This window comes from Convolutriloba macropyga, chromosome 7 (assembly GCF_964194025.1).
Source record: "Convolutriloba macropyga chromosome 7, txConMacr16.3, whole genome shotgun sequence".
Lineage (NCBI taxonomy): Eukaryota > Metazoa > Xenacoelomorpha > Acoela > Convolutidae > Convolutriloba > Convolutriloba macropyga.
In genome coordinates this window covers 58,722,048-58,738,089 of record NC_134474.1, presented here as the reverse complement: position 1 = coordinate 58,738,089, position 16,042 = coordinate 58,722,048, and the positions used below count along the sequence as shown (strand labels likewise).

At 34.9% G+C, this 16,042-nt stretch overlaps 2 protein-coding genes across 4 annotated transcripts in view; both read left to right on the top strand.

Annotated features, from left to right (window-relative positions):
- The window catches only part of LOC142343196 (COP9 signalosome complex subunit 2-like), a 508,192-nt gene that overhangs the window by 57,136 nt on the left and 435,014 nt on the right, over positions 1-16,042 (top strand). The gene's annotated exons all lie outside the window — the stretch shown is intronic.
- Positions 2,770-14,242, top strand: LOC142343193 (uncharacterized). 3 transcript variants are annotated; one of them, XM_075394922.1, is made up of 4 exons: positions 2,770-3,371; positions 12,975-13,213; positions 13,594-13,772; positions 14,003-14,242. In XM_075394922.1, exons 1-4 carry the CDS (start codon positions 3,076-3,078, stop codon positions 14,225-14,227), a joined length of 939 nt encoding a protein of 312 aa, XP_075251037.1. In that variant the 5' UTR covers positions 2,770-3,075; the 3' UTR covers positions 14,228-14,242. The 3 variants fall into 3 exon arrangements, with proteins under 3 accessions (XP_075251037.1, XP_075251035.1, XP_075251036.1); XM_075394920.1 differs by having other exon boundaries at positions 2,784-3,371; positions 12,783-13,213; XM_075394921.1 differs by having other exon boundaries at positions 2,872-3,371; positions 12,783-13,213; positions 14,042-14,242.

Sequence of the window (16,042 nt, the reverse complement as noted above, 5' to 3'; positions counted from 1 at the left end):
GCTCGCTAATCGTTTCAAAGGAAGATTTCCCATTCAATCTTTTCCCTTTGCTTTCCCAATGTTTAATGCTTGTATGGCAGTCTCTTTTTCATTTCTTGAAAATTGGTTTTTGACAGTTCTGACTGGTTTAATTTTGCCAATTTTCCTTTCGTTTTGATTTTTTGTCTTCAAGATTCAGTTCAGACGGTAGCTGAGTTTCTCTGCGCATGTTCTTGAGGTTTTATTCATCTCAAAAAAATTTCTGCTCGGAAAATTTTCTTCTCGAACTTATATTGGTCTCTCTGAAGATGTGAGTCCAAGTTACGGCGCATTTTGTTTTGCTTCTCTAATTTGCTAATGTGACGGTTTATTGCTGATCTTTTGTCGCAGGGTTCTTATGCGTTCAATCAGGTTTAAAGTCTCACTGTTGTCCCCTGCGGCCAGTGACATCATAAGTTTGATTTTCATTTGTGTTTGGAATATCTGTCTGGAAAACTTAACAAAGCAAGTTATATCACAGTCTACCATCTAGTTGATTTTGCTGAAGCAATATGTTTGAAAGAGATTTTCTTTTATATGTTTCTCCAAGTCTTGTAAGTTCCCTTTGGTATAGGAAAAAATCGTGAAGTCTTGTTCTCCTTGATTGGTACCGTTGTGTACTATATGCTACTCGTTATCTTAATCTAGTAGGATGAGGAGAAGTGTTTCATTCAGTTGTCCACGGTGTTATTTGCAATTGGATCTGGAATATCTGTGAGTTTGACCTCCATTTTCCTGCCTGTAATCAGCTTTGGATTTCCGGCATTCAACAGATGTTCTACAGGTAAAGCTATGTAAAAATCCAAAGATTCCATTTCATTCTAACGTGCGGACTAAAAACTTTTTTCATCGGTTATTATGGCCCTTATACAGCATAGCTCCCGTTTCAGATGAACAATGTTCTCGAGAAGAGCCTTCATCTATTCCAAACTTAGTCAAGACCGACTGTTATTAGTGCGTGGTATATGCATACGATGAGAAACCTTTCATCCAGTGTTTCAATCTCCATTGCAACTGTGTCAGTGTAATTAATAAGGAGTGTCATTTATGTAGTATTAACGCATTCACAGCAATTAATGCTCCTCTGTGCTTCAAGATTTCAATTGTGTCTGGGTCATTTCTGTGTATCACGAATTTGTTTTAAAAGAGTGCGGTTTTGGGACACTCTTTCAGGTGCCAGGTCACAATGTTGCAGAGCATGTCGTAAAAGTATACTGATATACTAATATAATGTGATATAGTTATATTACATTTACCTTAAATTGAATTGAGTCATGTCCAATTATTTCCGCCTTCCAAAAATCCATTCTCAATGTGATGAAAATCCTTGCTGGACATCTGTTTTCTGAAAGTACACATATATACCCATAGCTTAAAAGGGACAAAAATGATCTCTTAGTAAACACCTATAAAAGAGACTGAGAAGAAAGAATGGTCAATTAAAACTCAAATAGATTATAAAAGAACTTTTTCGAAAATTGCGTTCTCGTCAGGTTCAACCATCGAATAAAAGTTTTTACAAAGACTATATAAAATTTTATTTGACTCTTTCTATTATATTCTAAGAATTGAGTAGGACTAACGATGATTTTTTTTGAAAACACTGATTATTTTTACAACAATCCTATGACGTTTGTTACACCAAAATTATTTCAATCCTTATTCTGGAGTTTTTGACATTCCCGGGTGAATTGTTTTCTGTTCTGGAGAAGGAGGTTTTGTTTTCTTTTCTAATTGTTGTTTTCGTTTACGTGTTGGGGTTGACAAAATTTCGAATTAACATGTACCAGAAGAATTTTTGACTTTCTGAATTATTATTTCAATGTCAATTCGCGACCCCGGTACTCGTTGCGCGTATTTAGTTGCGTTTCAGCTTTTTGATGTTGATCGCTTCTATTGTCATCAGTTTTTCAATCATGCGACATGCATCTAGAATCTCCCATTCAATGTTATGCTCTGTACCACATTATTAAACAAAGTGTCGCATAGAGGAATCTTTCTTTTGATGCTGCGAAATTATAGTGGTAACATGTCGGCTTGTTTGGCCAACATAGATGGAAGTACCTCCATTACATGTAACTTCATATACCACATGGGATTTCAGATCTTTTATCAAAAAATGATTTCAGGGTGGGCAAGCAAGTTCTTATCTTTCTTGTGAAAATGATTTGAATATCACACAATTTTTCCAGTCGACTTGCAAAAGTGTGAGTGATGTTTCTCCTGTATTGAACAAAAACATCGGTTTAAGCTCATTTTTGTTGACTTGATGGTTTTGAGATGTTCATTTTCGGTGAGCTTTGGTGCAACCTTTTCCGTCGTGAGTTTTATCCAACGTCTCATTAACAAGTCAATCATATCTATTCTCTCTCGAGCGCTCTTTTTCTGTTTTGAAACCCTTTGATTAGTTAATGATGGCTGAAGCCTTGTTTATTGAAGTTCGCGTCTTGCGTGAGTTTTTCTTCGGATCTATTCTTTTTGCCCCCCCCCCCCTCCCCAGGGGTGGGGCAAAACAGAATAGATCCGTTTTTTTTCTCATAGTAAGTTCTAAATAGTTTTTTTAACTAGCGTTTTCATGATTTCTACGTAATTTGTGCGTATATTTTATTCAACGAAAAGTTATTTTGTTTTCACTATAGCTGAACAGAAATCTAAAACTTTTATCGACTTTCGTTGCGTTCATGCATTTAATATGTCTAGACAGAATTTGTCTGACATCTGACACGGTCTTCAAGCTTTTTGAATACAAAACGTTCAGTTTGATTTCTTTTGTCAATCGTGTTAGCTTTTTTTTAAATCCTGTATGCTTAATTAAAGTTACAAAATGCGCAAACTCTTGACTTGCGCCAGATATAACTAAATACAGACCGCTTTTAGAGTGTACTCTTAGAGTGTACTTTTCTATGTCGACATAGGGATATCATTGTTGGTGTTCGAAAACTAAACTGACTATCTATACCAAAACGTGCGACTCACTTTGGTTTAGTATGGTTCTTCATTTCAGACCAATTATAGCTCGTACTTCTCACCGAGATTATTAAAGGCGCGTCCTTGCAAATGAGCGGTTTCTTGGATACGCACATTGAAACTGTCAGTTGTGAAGATTCTACAGTATATCATCGGTTTATCGACAAAGCCCAAAAAATATCGTTTTATCTGAATTTTTATTGGCTCAGTTGCCATCTTGATTTCATTATGGACCGGCCGTCCGAAACTCGTGGAACGGCCAACAGGCGAAGCAGCAATTCACTCAGTCGACCATCAGGGGTTCGCGGGCCACGAACGTCGGGGAATAGGATCCAAGAACCACCTGAATTGCAAAATCTCATTAATGATATATTACGACGAGTCAGGTATGTGCAAAGTTGATGTCATAGCAGCCGGAACAAAGAGGAAAAATTATCGCGTCAAAATTGAAGCACATCTGATGCAACTTCTTTTTGAATAGTCGCGAAGCGATAGCTGAGGCTTTTATTGGCCTTCTCTCTGTTTCTTTACAATTGAAAGAATTTGAATTCTATCGGCGTGCTGTCTTTTTTTTTACTCGAAGAGTCGTTGTGGTTTTTTTTAAAAATAAATGAGTGAGCAGAGAAACCGGAAGTTCAGTAAATTATTTTTGAAAAAGTTATTTCGGTGATCGAATGCGAAGAGCGGAGGAAAGAGAGAGTGGTTATTTTGTTCATACCTTCTTTTGAAATAGAGAGAGAAACGTAGGTGTGAAAAAGTTTTCGCTAAGCGACTGATTTTTTTTGTTCTAGTGCGTCTTTTCTAAGATATCTTTTTGGTTTTTTATGTTTTTTAACAGCTTATTGCAGATAAAAGTAATAATATTCAGCCTGTTTCTATGCTTTTGAATATTTTTAAATAACGGGATTTTAGCAGTAGTAAAAGACTTCGATTACATTTGATAGGATATTACAGCATTATAAATTAAGTAAGCATTGTTTTCATGTAAAAAAATAAGGATAGCAATTACAAAAAATTGAACTAAAACATTAATATATTGCCTATCCTGCGCAAACGCTACATCTACATTTTAGAGCCCAAGTACACGTATTATTGATGTCATATTTCGTTTTTTACGTTAATTTTTTAAACTACTTTGCTAATTTTTAGTCTATTTTGCTATTTTTGGCCCATTGTATTGTTTTATTGAGTTTATTACTAAATTAATTAAAGCCCCATACTGTAGGCTCTGTTTTTCTCCTTTTCTGGAAAGAGACGTCTGTGAGCTCATATAGGTTAAGCTGTTATTTTGTGATTATATAACTTGTTTTTATTGCACGAAACAACGTTTTTTGTATGATTCATATACTATTTCAATAATAAATTGAATTTTCCTAAATTTTAATGTTATATATATATATATATATATATATATATATATATATATAAGTTGTTTAAAATAGCTAATATCTCCTTGCAGAACCAATCAATGCAGAGAAAGCAATAATCTTAAGTCAAACAACAAAAGAAAATTTCGCCAATAAATATATATGTATATATATTGGCGAAATTTTCTTTTGTTGTTTGACTTAAGATTATTGCTTTCTCTGCATTGATGGGTTCTGCAAGGAGATATTAGCTATTTTAAAAGCCAGTTCCTTCAGGTGATACGACTTCGAGTCGTTTTGGGAATTCTTCTGGCTATTTTTTCTAAGACTAAGATCTGTTCACTTATTTTCATCATTTGAAAAGCCAAATTGAAGTAATGATTTTGGTCATGCCAAAGCAGGAAGTGGGGCAAAAAAGCGAGTGGTTTTGCGGCATGATTGTTTTTCACTCAAAGTTTAAAGTAGAAGGAGAAAACAGGGGTTGAACAACCGCTGGTGGTTTTATATTCATATTCGGCATTTTGACCTAGGTTTTTAATTTTTTCGATTTTTATGGTTGGATTTTTTCCCTAAATAATCTTCTCAATCCATTCAAAATTCATTCAATGTCACGTTTTTGTTTAGTCAATGAAAATCATTTGGTTTGTAGACCAGGACTTAAGTCCTGATATGTTTTTTATTTCGTCGATCACTTCACTTCAAATTTGCTTTGTGTTCATTCATTAATGTATTTTCACTGAATTGCTTGCATGACCTCATTTTTTACTTTTAGTAGAGGGAGTTTTTTGTTCGTTCGCGTGATTAAGTTTTTGGTCACATGTGACATACCTCACTCTCAAAAATGACTTCCTCACTCTTGAAATTTACTTTTTTCTTTAATTCAGGTCAAGTTATTGCGTGTCAAATAGAAGCAGCAATAATTCGAACAGATACCATACCAAAATATAGTATCTCAGCATTTAATAAAAAGAAGTTTCTTTGGTCTGTTTCTCTTACTATCTTTTTGAGACGGCAGATCTAAAAAGATATTGCTGCTATTTTCTGGCAATCTGACGGCATCAGGAGTGTTTTGTATTTGAGTTGTCATATCAGGGTGCAATATGCGTATTAGCGTCCATAGTGAATGTTTTCAGGTATCAATGTACTGAAATGTTAAAAAACACTTTTTTAACATTTCAGTACATTTGGAAAGTACATTTGGAAAGAGATTTGGAAAGTACATTTTGTGCAGTCTGGTTTTTGTTGGTTTACACAAAAGGCGCTGTTTTACATAAAAGTTACGTGTGTATGTACACAAAAGTTACCGATATACACAAACGTTTGGACAAAATTTAGATTCACATTGTTTCCTGTCTTGTTTACAATTTTGGTTTCGGCCATCTTGACATGATGCATCGTCAACATCGAGAGAATTAAATGAATATTTCTGAGAAATTGACTGCTTTCGAGAAAATGAAAAGTATGTTATTACAATACGTCTAGTTAGTCATAATTGTTTCTTGTTCAATCAAGTGCTCAATTGTGTCTATTTACCACAAAATTTAAATGAAAAAGCTCTCTGAACACAGCTTCAATTATTGAAATGTTGTTGATTGGAGTGATTGGCTTGTGGATACTATACATGGTGATGCAATTACAGTTAGTTTTAATGAGCAAATTCGGCTAGTTAACGCTCATTAAATCGCCTAGTTTAAGTAGTTGCATAAGCCTTTTTAAAATAACTGTTCCTAATATATGCAATTTTGATGGAATTCGGATAGACTTCCTTCTTTATAAATATTTCAGAGTATTGAAAAAGAATTTCGAAAATAAAGAATAAAAGAAAAGTATCTGTCGTAGAGCTATCAATTGTGCACCAGAGCAATTGCGTCTGAAACTTGAAACCCTTGACGTATCCATTTATACGCATGTAATTAAGTGTCCAAAACCAGCAAATATTCATGCCAATTTAGTATGCAAAATATCTGTAGAATGTATGCACCTTTAAGTTTTACAAATGATGTCTGCCAAAATGTGATGTTTTCCAAACGAATTGGTGTGTGCCCGAGGGCTTTAAGACATTGAGAGTTCTTTTTACTGGTCTCTACAGAACCCTCTCTTTCCAAATTTTTGTTTACAATGAAAAGATCTTCGAGAAGTTTCTTTTGATTAAGTATAGCTTTTTGCCTCATCGTGCAATTTAAAATCAGCCGATTTCTGCTCTTGTCATCAAGTATGTGCTAGAACTAACTCAGCTCTTTAAGCGTTGTGTATATGTATTATATTAGGAACAGATGTTTTTTAGTTTCACTCGTTGGAACTGGGAAACACGAAAGATTCTGACAATTGCTCTAATGGTAGCGTTATTAACTATCAAGATCAAGTATATTGTCTGGAGGGTCTCTTAAAGAGGATAAGTTTAGGTCATAGCACTGAGCGATTTTCTCTGACACGATATCTTTTTCGCTGATGTAGACCATAAGTATCAGCATGAGAGCGTGGAGTGAAGAGCAGCTTTCATAAATTTACTGGTGCCTTTTATGCATGGTCTACCGAAACTAACGAGGAGTCAACAAATTTTGTATATGCATCTGCATTTTCTGTTTCTTTTTAAGTTTTTTTTGCTACATATATTATCCTTATTTGAAATAAATGACATGACCAACTTAATTCCACAAAAAGGATCGAAAGTTCGTTATTTTTATGTCCAATTACCATGAGCCTGTATCTAATGCTCGTTCAGATTTTTGGAAAACCATCTGGAGCAGTATACCTCATCCAGAAGTCTAATCACATTTTTAACCATTATTGATAGCATAAGTGGCCATTTGTTATAGATATTTCATCATTTGAGGCCAGTTGCGAGGTTAGAGCCCTCTTGTGTAAGCAGAGGCTACCCCTTCCTGTCGTTTCTTCATTTTTGCAATTTATGAGAATTTTGTTATTTTATTTTGGTTTTCTAACTACATTTATGCTGTGGGTTGTATCGAGTTTGAAAAAATGCCATTCGCTTTTACGAGGTCTCTCTTATTGGTGAAAGTGTTCAAATTAAATATGTGTTCAACTTGAAATAAAACGGAATGGCGTAAGAGCAAGCCAACTGGCCATCTAGCCTTGATGACCATCAGTTTTAAGATGTCATCGAGTTGCTATTAATCAGAGAGTTAAGCGGACCAAAAAAGGTTGTTTGTCTTTAAGTTGTGGTTATTACCTACGCTTTATGCGTCAATCTTGCGTTGGTTGCATAGTTCTCATCAATGTGTTTGCTCAAATTTGGTCGGCAACCTTTTGTCTGCTTTTCTATTTGGTTTTACCGATGTTCACATGCAGCGCAAAAGTATATTTTTGTGAACTTTTGCTGCTTTAATTTTTAAACTGCAGCAACAAACTCAGCATTGATGCAAATTTTAACAGCTTGACAAGAAGTAGTTTTATTATAAATGTGAAGCATTGCAACAGAATAGATTTTATTATGTCGCCAGAGTTGCTATTTTAATGTGTATGTGCTCTCTCTTTACCTTGGGAGCCTAAATTTTATAAAGCGATTACATGCTCTCTGAGAAAATGTAAATTTGTCTCTGTCGCAATGAATTGCGCGACATTGAAAATCGTGTTTGCAGATTGTCTGAATTATGACTCAGGTCTGTTTTTGAATGGCTGGTATTAGAATAAAATTCTTATTGTAAGAATTACGTCACTTCAGTTTTAGATAAAATATGCAACCAAGTAATCATTTCATGATATATTATAACCTTAGAGATAGTATATCTAACCAAGGATTGATATAAATTTAAAAAAATCCAAAAAAGATACTTTTTGCATGAATGAAAATTTGTTCAATCTAATTATAGCTGTGACAATTCCTTGTAATGAATAGCAAATGAAGTGGGATAATACATTTCCATTGATGTCAGGTTACTCATTCAAATGTTTTGTCAATGGCAGAATTGTTGACATTACAAATAATACTGTTTAAATATGATCCAATTGTTTATTTTGACAATTATTGGTTTCTTTGTCTTCTAAATTTCTTTGACAATAAATCTGATGAGAAATCTGGGCAGCTAAAAAGATACTCACTCTTGAACTTATATTGTTTGGGCGTTTATCCATGATCGATTTTGTTAGAAACAGTTACATTCATTTCTGTTGTGTCAGCATTATGCTATTAATTGCCCTAATAAAAATTGGCCGTAATTGAAACGGTAATTTAGTTTTTGTCTAACCAAGTTATGGTGTTTTTTGGTTTTAATTGAACAGATTTTAAAACAGATTTTTTTTAAAAAAGTGTAAATTCTGAAGTTGGTTTGGTATCTGTCAAATTTTTAATACCTCTTTCCTGCTTTTTCCTGTTGTAATGACTCGAACATATTTTTTTAAATAAAGGAGAGGGCCTGGAATTGGATCTCTTCTGAACCCCTATTGCAAGAGAGAGATTGATATTCGTGAAAAAAATTTAATACGTTGTTTGAGAGCAGTTACGGTACGAATGCAGCAAAGTTTTGTAATTAACGGATATAAGTTAACTAAACATTGATTAAAATGTATGGGGCACAATGAATATAGCGTGTTTTTCTGAGCCATTTCAGCGCTTATATTCCTGAAGAATAACTTCATTGAACTTCTGAGTTTGTTTTTTTTAGACAATCAAGAGCAAAAATTCATCCAATCATCCTGTTATGCAGGGAAATTAACCGTCATGAAAATAGAGATCATTAAGTGCCAGAAAGTACATTTTGAATGATGTATTTCAATAATCAGGACATGGCCAATAGTAGCTTCTTGGGGTAAATCATTGTGGGATGAATCACAGTGGCCTCATTGTGGGATGAATTATTTTATTTTTTTTGCAATTAAATATTTTGGGAATGCACTAATTTTTTAAGCATTCTCTTTTGTGAAGATCTCACATATTTCACATAATATATGAAAGATTTTTTTCGTATCAATTGTTTTTTCATCAGATTATTGTCAAAACTTTTTGAGTAACAAATTGGATGCACATTTGAAATTTCGAATGGATTTTTTAAGTCAAACAGCTTAATGGCGAATATTCTTTTTGATGCAGGATTTTTTGATCTAATTTGTGTGAAATTTGTTGAAAGTAACTGCTCACTAATTGCTGCCCATTTACCTTGACCATTGTTGTTTATTGCTCTCGAACCGAATGTGAAGCTAGTATTGTAAACCTTTGTCTTATGTAAAATTTTTGCTTGACTGTTTTGTTCTAGAACATTTTTCGATTTCACTTCTCGAGTGACTGTTTTACGCTTGAATTCTTCATTTTGGCTTGACCTAAATTTACTTTATTAATAACCGCCTCAACATCTCAGCTGGCTATTATAGCGCTTCTATTTTTAAAAAAATTCAAAGAACTTCAATTGTATTGGGGCGCTGTGCTTTTTTTTAAGATGTGTTCACACATTTTTCAATGACTTTGATCTTTCAAACGGGATAAACAGGTAAAGCCCAGCGGGAATTAAATTTCATTAGAGGCCCAATGTGGGTTTTAGTAGTCCTTCAAGTGCTTAGAGTGATGCAGCTGCGGGACGGCCTTCATTTAATGTTTATTGGTTATTTTCAGTTTGGTTATTTTCGGTTATTTGAGTTTTTGGGCTCAAAATGGTGCAGTTTTTCATGTTTTTTTTGTGATTTTTGTTTTTTTTTCATTAGTCAGAGGTTGAAGTTTTTAAAAGCTGATGAAGGCCTTTTGCGAGACGAAATACTTGTTATGACCATTTCATGAGCAATATGTTTTGGTACTACAAACACACACTCATGCAAAATGCTACTAATTTCTGCAATTTTTTAAAGCATTTTGAAAATTTTTGTCATTTTTTGAGTTTTTCCAGATAGCCAGGTATCCTCTTCCAGGGTTTGATAGTATGCCATTAAATAGTTGCTAGGTCGCAATTGAATGGTTTTCAACATTTTAATAGAACGAACTTCTACTTTTTGAGAGTTGCTATTTTTAAAAATTATTGCCTATCGATCTTTGAGCCAATGAATTTTTTAAAGCTTAGAATTGGGATACTGGATAGCCTCTAGAGACACAGAAGTGATTCTGAAGATATAAGTTTTATTATTTTCAGCAACATTTCGTTAAAATTTGCAATTGAGTTCCGTTTTTTAAAAATTTTCGGTCATTTTCGAGTTAATCGATCTTCTAGGGCCAATGAACTTTTTTCAGGTCTTGCTGATATAATACTGGACCGATTTGAGAGTCAAAAATTGGTTTGAAGATAGTTTTGAAATAGTAATATTTAAAGGGATCAAACTTTGTCAATGAGATAAAAGCTTCAGAAGTTTTAGCAATAAGTATATTTTTGTTTAGTTTGTTGGTTTTAGTTTCTTAATTTTTTGATGATTTTGTTTGTGTATTGGCTGGCTTTGTTCAATTGATCTGCTGATCAGATAGAGTACTTCTAAGTTTTTCATTCAATTCTTCGAATTGTATTTCAGGACTTGTCCTGCTATGTTTTTTTTTCGTCGAATAAGGTTTTTTTGCTTTACCTTTGTTCACAGCTTGTTCAACATTTTACGTGAAATCTTTTTGACTTCTCTAGGATATTTGACTCTTTCTGATCAAAGTGATTTTAAACAGCAGTTGCACAGCAAAGCAATTCAAAATGAACAGAGTCATTATCAAAAAACAAAATAGGAAGTAGAAACGGTATAGACTCATAAGCCCAGTTTTAGATGCCAGTTTCTCGAACTTGGTTCTACTGAGCCTTTGTTACCATCTTTAATGCTTAATAGTATTGATACTAGCTCCTGTATTGTCGCACTTTGAAACAGGAGTATGTTCAACTACAAAATTACATCAAAATAGTTGGCACTTTAAATTTGTTTTTTCTACAAACATCATTTTTTCATTATTTTTTTCGCTTCTTCAATCCCAATCGTAGTTATGAGAATCAACGGCGGCTATTTTCCGGCAATCTGCCGGGTATGTTTAAGAAATTGGGTCTTGCTAAAACAAAAGCGTTTTTAAGATAAGCTGTGACAAGGCACTGATAGCCGATTTATCAATGCTCCATACTTTTTAGGTGGAGGTCGGGGGATTTGAACCCCTCCTTTGTCGTGACTTTTTTGTTTCAATAGAAATTTATCTATGCTACAGCCCCTCTTCATTAAATTGCCCCGCCTGTTGTTGGAGAGGAATTTGGTCAACATTAGAAAGTGTATGTTCTACTTAATTATCTGCTGTCTTTTTTGTGTGCTTTTAAAAGCCAATTCAGCAATCTTCGAGCTCGTCTCTTGCATAGTTTAATTACTCTCAAACAAAGTTGTGTTTTTTTAATGCGATGTTTTGCTGGACCGATTTTGCATGGCGCAAAGGGCGGTTATTCATAAAAGCTTGACCCCTGCCCCTCAACCCCCACTCCCCAAAAAACTCTCCTGTCCACCCTCCTCTACCTGGCGATTCACCCCACCACTTAACCGTCCCCTCTCAGCGCTACGCTCCGCTCACCTCCCCCCTCTGATGCTAGCTTTCCTAAGCCGCAGTTCGCTACTACTGAATCCAACCGTTCGCCGGTTGTTTGAGAGCAATTTGTCCGACTTTAGTCGGGTATTTTTTAAATGAATTTTTCTCCCAAAAAGCAAATATGATCAATGCTTTTCAATGCTTGATCAATAGTTTTTCATTTCACGTGATGGAAGCTCATCCGTCATTACGGGCCAGCTTTTCTAACTTCCATTTAAATTAAGCTAAATTGTGGAATTTGGTCTCAAAGGATAAAGTAATTGTATAATTACCTCATAGTATAATCCTTCTTTTGTCTCCATGTTTTTGTATGAGACGGCTAATTGATGTGAAGTTCAAGTTGCTTTGCAGTTCTAATTAAATGGGTTGCTATTTTTACATTTCTGACTCAGAGCACATTGTTCCGGTTCTTTTGAAAAATGGCCTATTGAATTCTAACCATTTTTGCATTTTTACAATGGCGACATATGATGGATAATTGTGCCAAAAATTGACGATGTGGTAGTAATTCCAGTGCTTCCTTATCTACCTTTTCTGGTTACAAAGCAGAGGATACGTGGTGTTTGTAGCATTTTACTTCAGCCCTAACGGGGCAGTTTTTGTTGTATTATACATTTCGGCGGTGCATTCAACTCTGCCCGACTATTTTGCATAAAAGTATAAGTGTAGGTGTCTTAGAAAAACTGTATTCTGTAATTTTAACCTTGGTTAATCCATCCGAGTAAAAAAATGAGAGCCTTGTTATGGCCCGAATTATTATTGACCTTTCCTGAGTTGACTAGTTGAGGTACAGACTATGATATGGGCGTATATGCCAGTCATAAATAAGCTTACTGTTTCTAACAAATAGTGTTGTTGGATAAAAATTCTTGCAGTCGTCTTAATCTTGGATAAATTATTTTTGCTACTCTCTTTACGCAAAATTTAGAACTATGAATGGATTACTTTGTTTCCTTATTTAGAAATACGCAACACAAAGGTTTGACGAAACGCCTGGCCAGTTTTGCCGTTTTTCCCCAAAATACGAGTTTCAGCCGAGTTGAATTAGCAAAATTGGGCTACATCTTTAACCTCAAAAGAATCGAATGTTCATTTTGTGGATTTAAAACAAAAACTGTATCCGCGGATATTGTATTTTATCACAAGAAATTTAGACCTCAATGCGACGTTGTCCGATTGCATATGCAAAGTGTAGCTTCAAATAATGGCGAAGATTGGCCAATGAGTGACGATCAATACGCCATGAAGAAGGAATCCCATTTTTCAACGAGATTGGAGAACGAATCTGACAGAATTGCGACTAAAGTGGAGCTGGAAACTTCAAAATGGAGATTTGAATTCGAGAGACTAAACTCATTTGCTGAGCAGAAAATGGAGCACTTCCAAATTTTAGGTACGCATTTTTGATCTCATAGAGTTTATGATAAAAATAACTAGTGAGTGAGTTAATATGAGAGTTGCTATAGCCTATCCTGTTAAGAGTTGCTAATTGTGAACGCGTTTTTTATTCAAGAGGACCCTGAGTATGGGGCTAGTTGGCTCATTGAACATTGCAACAACTGACTTTCATTTTTCCGGTAAATTCAGACATTTCCTGGAAAATGAATAGTGAACCGATTAGCATATTGCCAATTTTTTAAGAATCTATTTACTCAGCCAGTCGAACGCAACGCGTCCTTAACATGATTTCAGTCAGTTAAATTGTAATGTTTGGCTTGTAGCATCTAAGTTTGATACTTGCTATTATCCTCGAACAAAGTTGACGTATTTCAGCGAAAAGTGGTTTTTATCTTCCTGAGAAGGAGAGAGTCCAATGCTACGCGTGTGGATTCTCAATAATACCGACAGCATGGCAGACTGTGTTTGAATTACATTCTGTCAAGTCAACCGGATGTCCATTCCTCAATGGCAAGGCATCCAATGTCCCACTGGAACAACAGTCAGAACCCAAAGTAAGAGTGCACGTTAATTATGATGAAAATTATAACGAAATTTTTTTTCAACTAGTTCTGTCGTTATTTTTGGTTTACAGTTGATCATAGATTTTAGAACGTTTGCAGTGCAAACACCGTTTATAATAATTCTGCTACAATAAAACCCGTTTCAAATTTTTTAGAACATTTACAACAAATTTTTGGTTGCCGTATAAAGACATTTTGTCAAAACACTTGATTGCGTTCAGAACGACGTTACGAAAAATAATGCTTGGTCTGGGTTTAAGCTACTGTCGTCTATTGACGATGCCCCGAGTCCAAGTCGTACGAGAGGACGCGACTCGGACGACGAAGAAGAGACAAATGATGAGCCACAGCAGAGGATACTAGATGGTGGCTTCTTTTCAAGATTAATTACTTTCAGGTTAGCTACTGAAATATTCGGAAAAATACTACAATTGTTGTCCACATGAAATGTGATTGTTTCAGTTTCCATATATTAATCTAATTATTACATTTTGTCAATGGTTCATTTGGACTGCCGACGATGGCTATAGCGTGATCTAACTTTTGTTTGATCAGTTATCTTAAAGGTATTAATTTAAATGCTCAAATACACCAGATTATTGCCGGCCTTGAAATTGTTTTTAAATGTTAGGAAATTTAATCTCACTTTGATTAAAAGTAATGCGCGTTTTTTCAGAGAAGCTTAGCTAATATCTGTTTGTATTTTGAGAATTATCAAGTTTGCATGAGTGAATCAAAACAATTTGAAAACTTTGATAAGTTGAAGGCAATTCATTAAAGCAATTTGAGAAACGTAGAAAACGGCCTTTTGTTCACTCTGCGTTAGATGATTTTTACTGTGTGGCAGGGCAATGTTGCAAGAATTCACTTTCTTACACGGCTTCAAATTGCAGGCTTTAAGAGATAAAGTCCGTAAGACCATTTTTAGATAAGACCATTTTTAAAGCTTGAGACTTGAACAATATTATATGACCTCCGCAATTTTTTTTTGTAATGTCAAGAGTTTTATAACAACTGACTACCAAGTATTCAAAATTCGTGTGCGGATCTAACTCTTTGAAGCTTTTGTAAAACAATGAATTCACAATGCGACGTTTTATGCAAAGTAGAGAGCAAAAAATATCATGCTGAGCAAAAAATCTGCTGATCAGATAGAGTACTTCTAAGTTTTTCATTCAGTTCTTCGAATTGTATTTCAGGACTTGTCCTGCTATGTTTTTTTCGTCGAATAAGGTTTTTTTGCTTTACCTTTGTTCACAGCTTGTTCAACATTTTACGTGAAATCTTTTTGACTTCTCTAGGATATTTGACTCTTTCTGATCAAAGTGATTTTAAACAGCAGTTGCACAGCAAAGCAATTCAAAATGAACAGAGTCATTATCAAAAAACAAAATAGGAAGTAGAAACGGTATAGACTCATAAGCCCAGTTTTAGATGCCAGTTCCTCGAACTTGGTTCTACTGAGCCTTTGTTACCATCTTTAATGCTTAATAGTATTGATACTAGCTCCTGTATTGTCGCACTTTGAAACAGGAGTATGTTCAACTACAAAATTACATCAAAATAGTTGGCACTTTAAATTTGTTTTTTCTACAAACATCATTTTTTCATTATTTTTTTCGCTTCTTCAATCCCAATCGTAGTTATGAGAATCAACGGCGGCTATTTTCCGGCAATCTGCCGGGTATGTTTAAGAAATTGGGTCTTGCTAAAACAAAAGCGTTTTTAAGATAAGCTTTGACAAGGCACTGATAGCCGATTTATCAATGCTCCATACTTTTTAGGTGGAGGTCGGGGGATTTGAACCCCTCCTTTGTCGTGACTTTTTTGTTTCAATAGAAATTTATCTATGATACAGCCCCTCTTCATTAAATTGCCCCGCCTGTTGTTGGAGAGGAATTTGGTCAACATTAGAAAGTGTATGTTCTACTTAATTATCTGCTGTCTTTTTTGTGTGCTTTTAAAAGCCAATTCAGCAATCTTCGAGCTCGTCTCTTGCATAGTTTAATTACTCTCAAACAAAGTTTATAGCAATTATAATAGTTCTGTGTTTTTTTAATGCGATGTTTTGCTGGACCGATTTTGCATGGCGCAAAGGGCGGTTATTCATAAAAGCTTGACCCCTGCCCCTCAACCCCCACTCCCCAAAAAACTCTCCTGTCCACCCTCCTCTACCTGGCGATTCACCCCACCACTTAACCGTCCCCTCTCAGCGCTACGCTCCGCTCACCTCCCCCCTCTGATGCTAGCTTTCCTAAGCC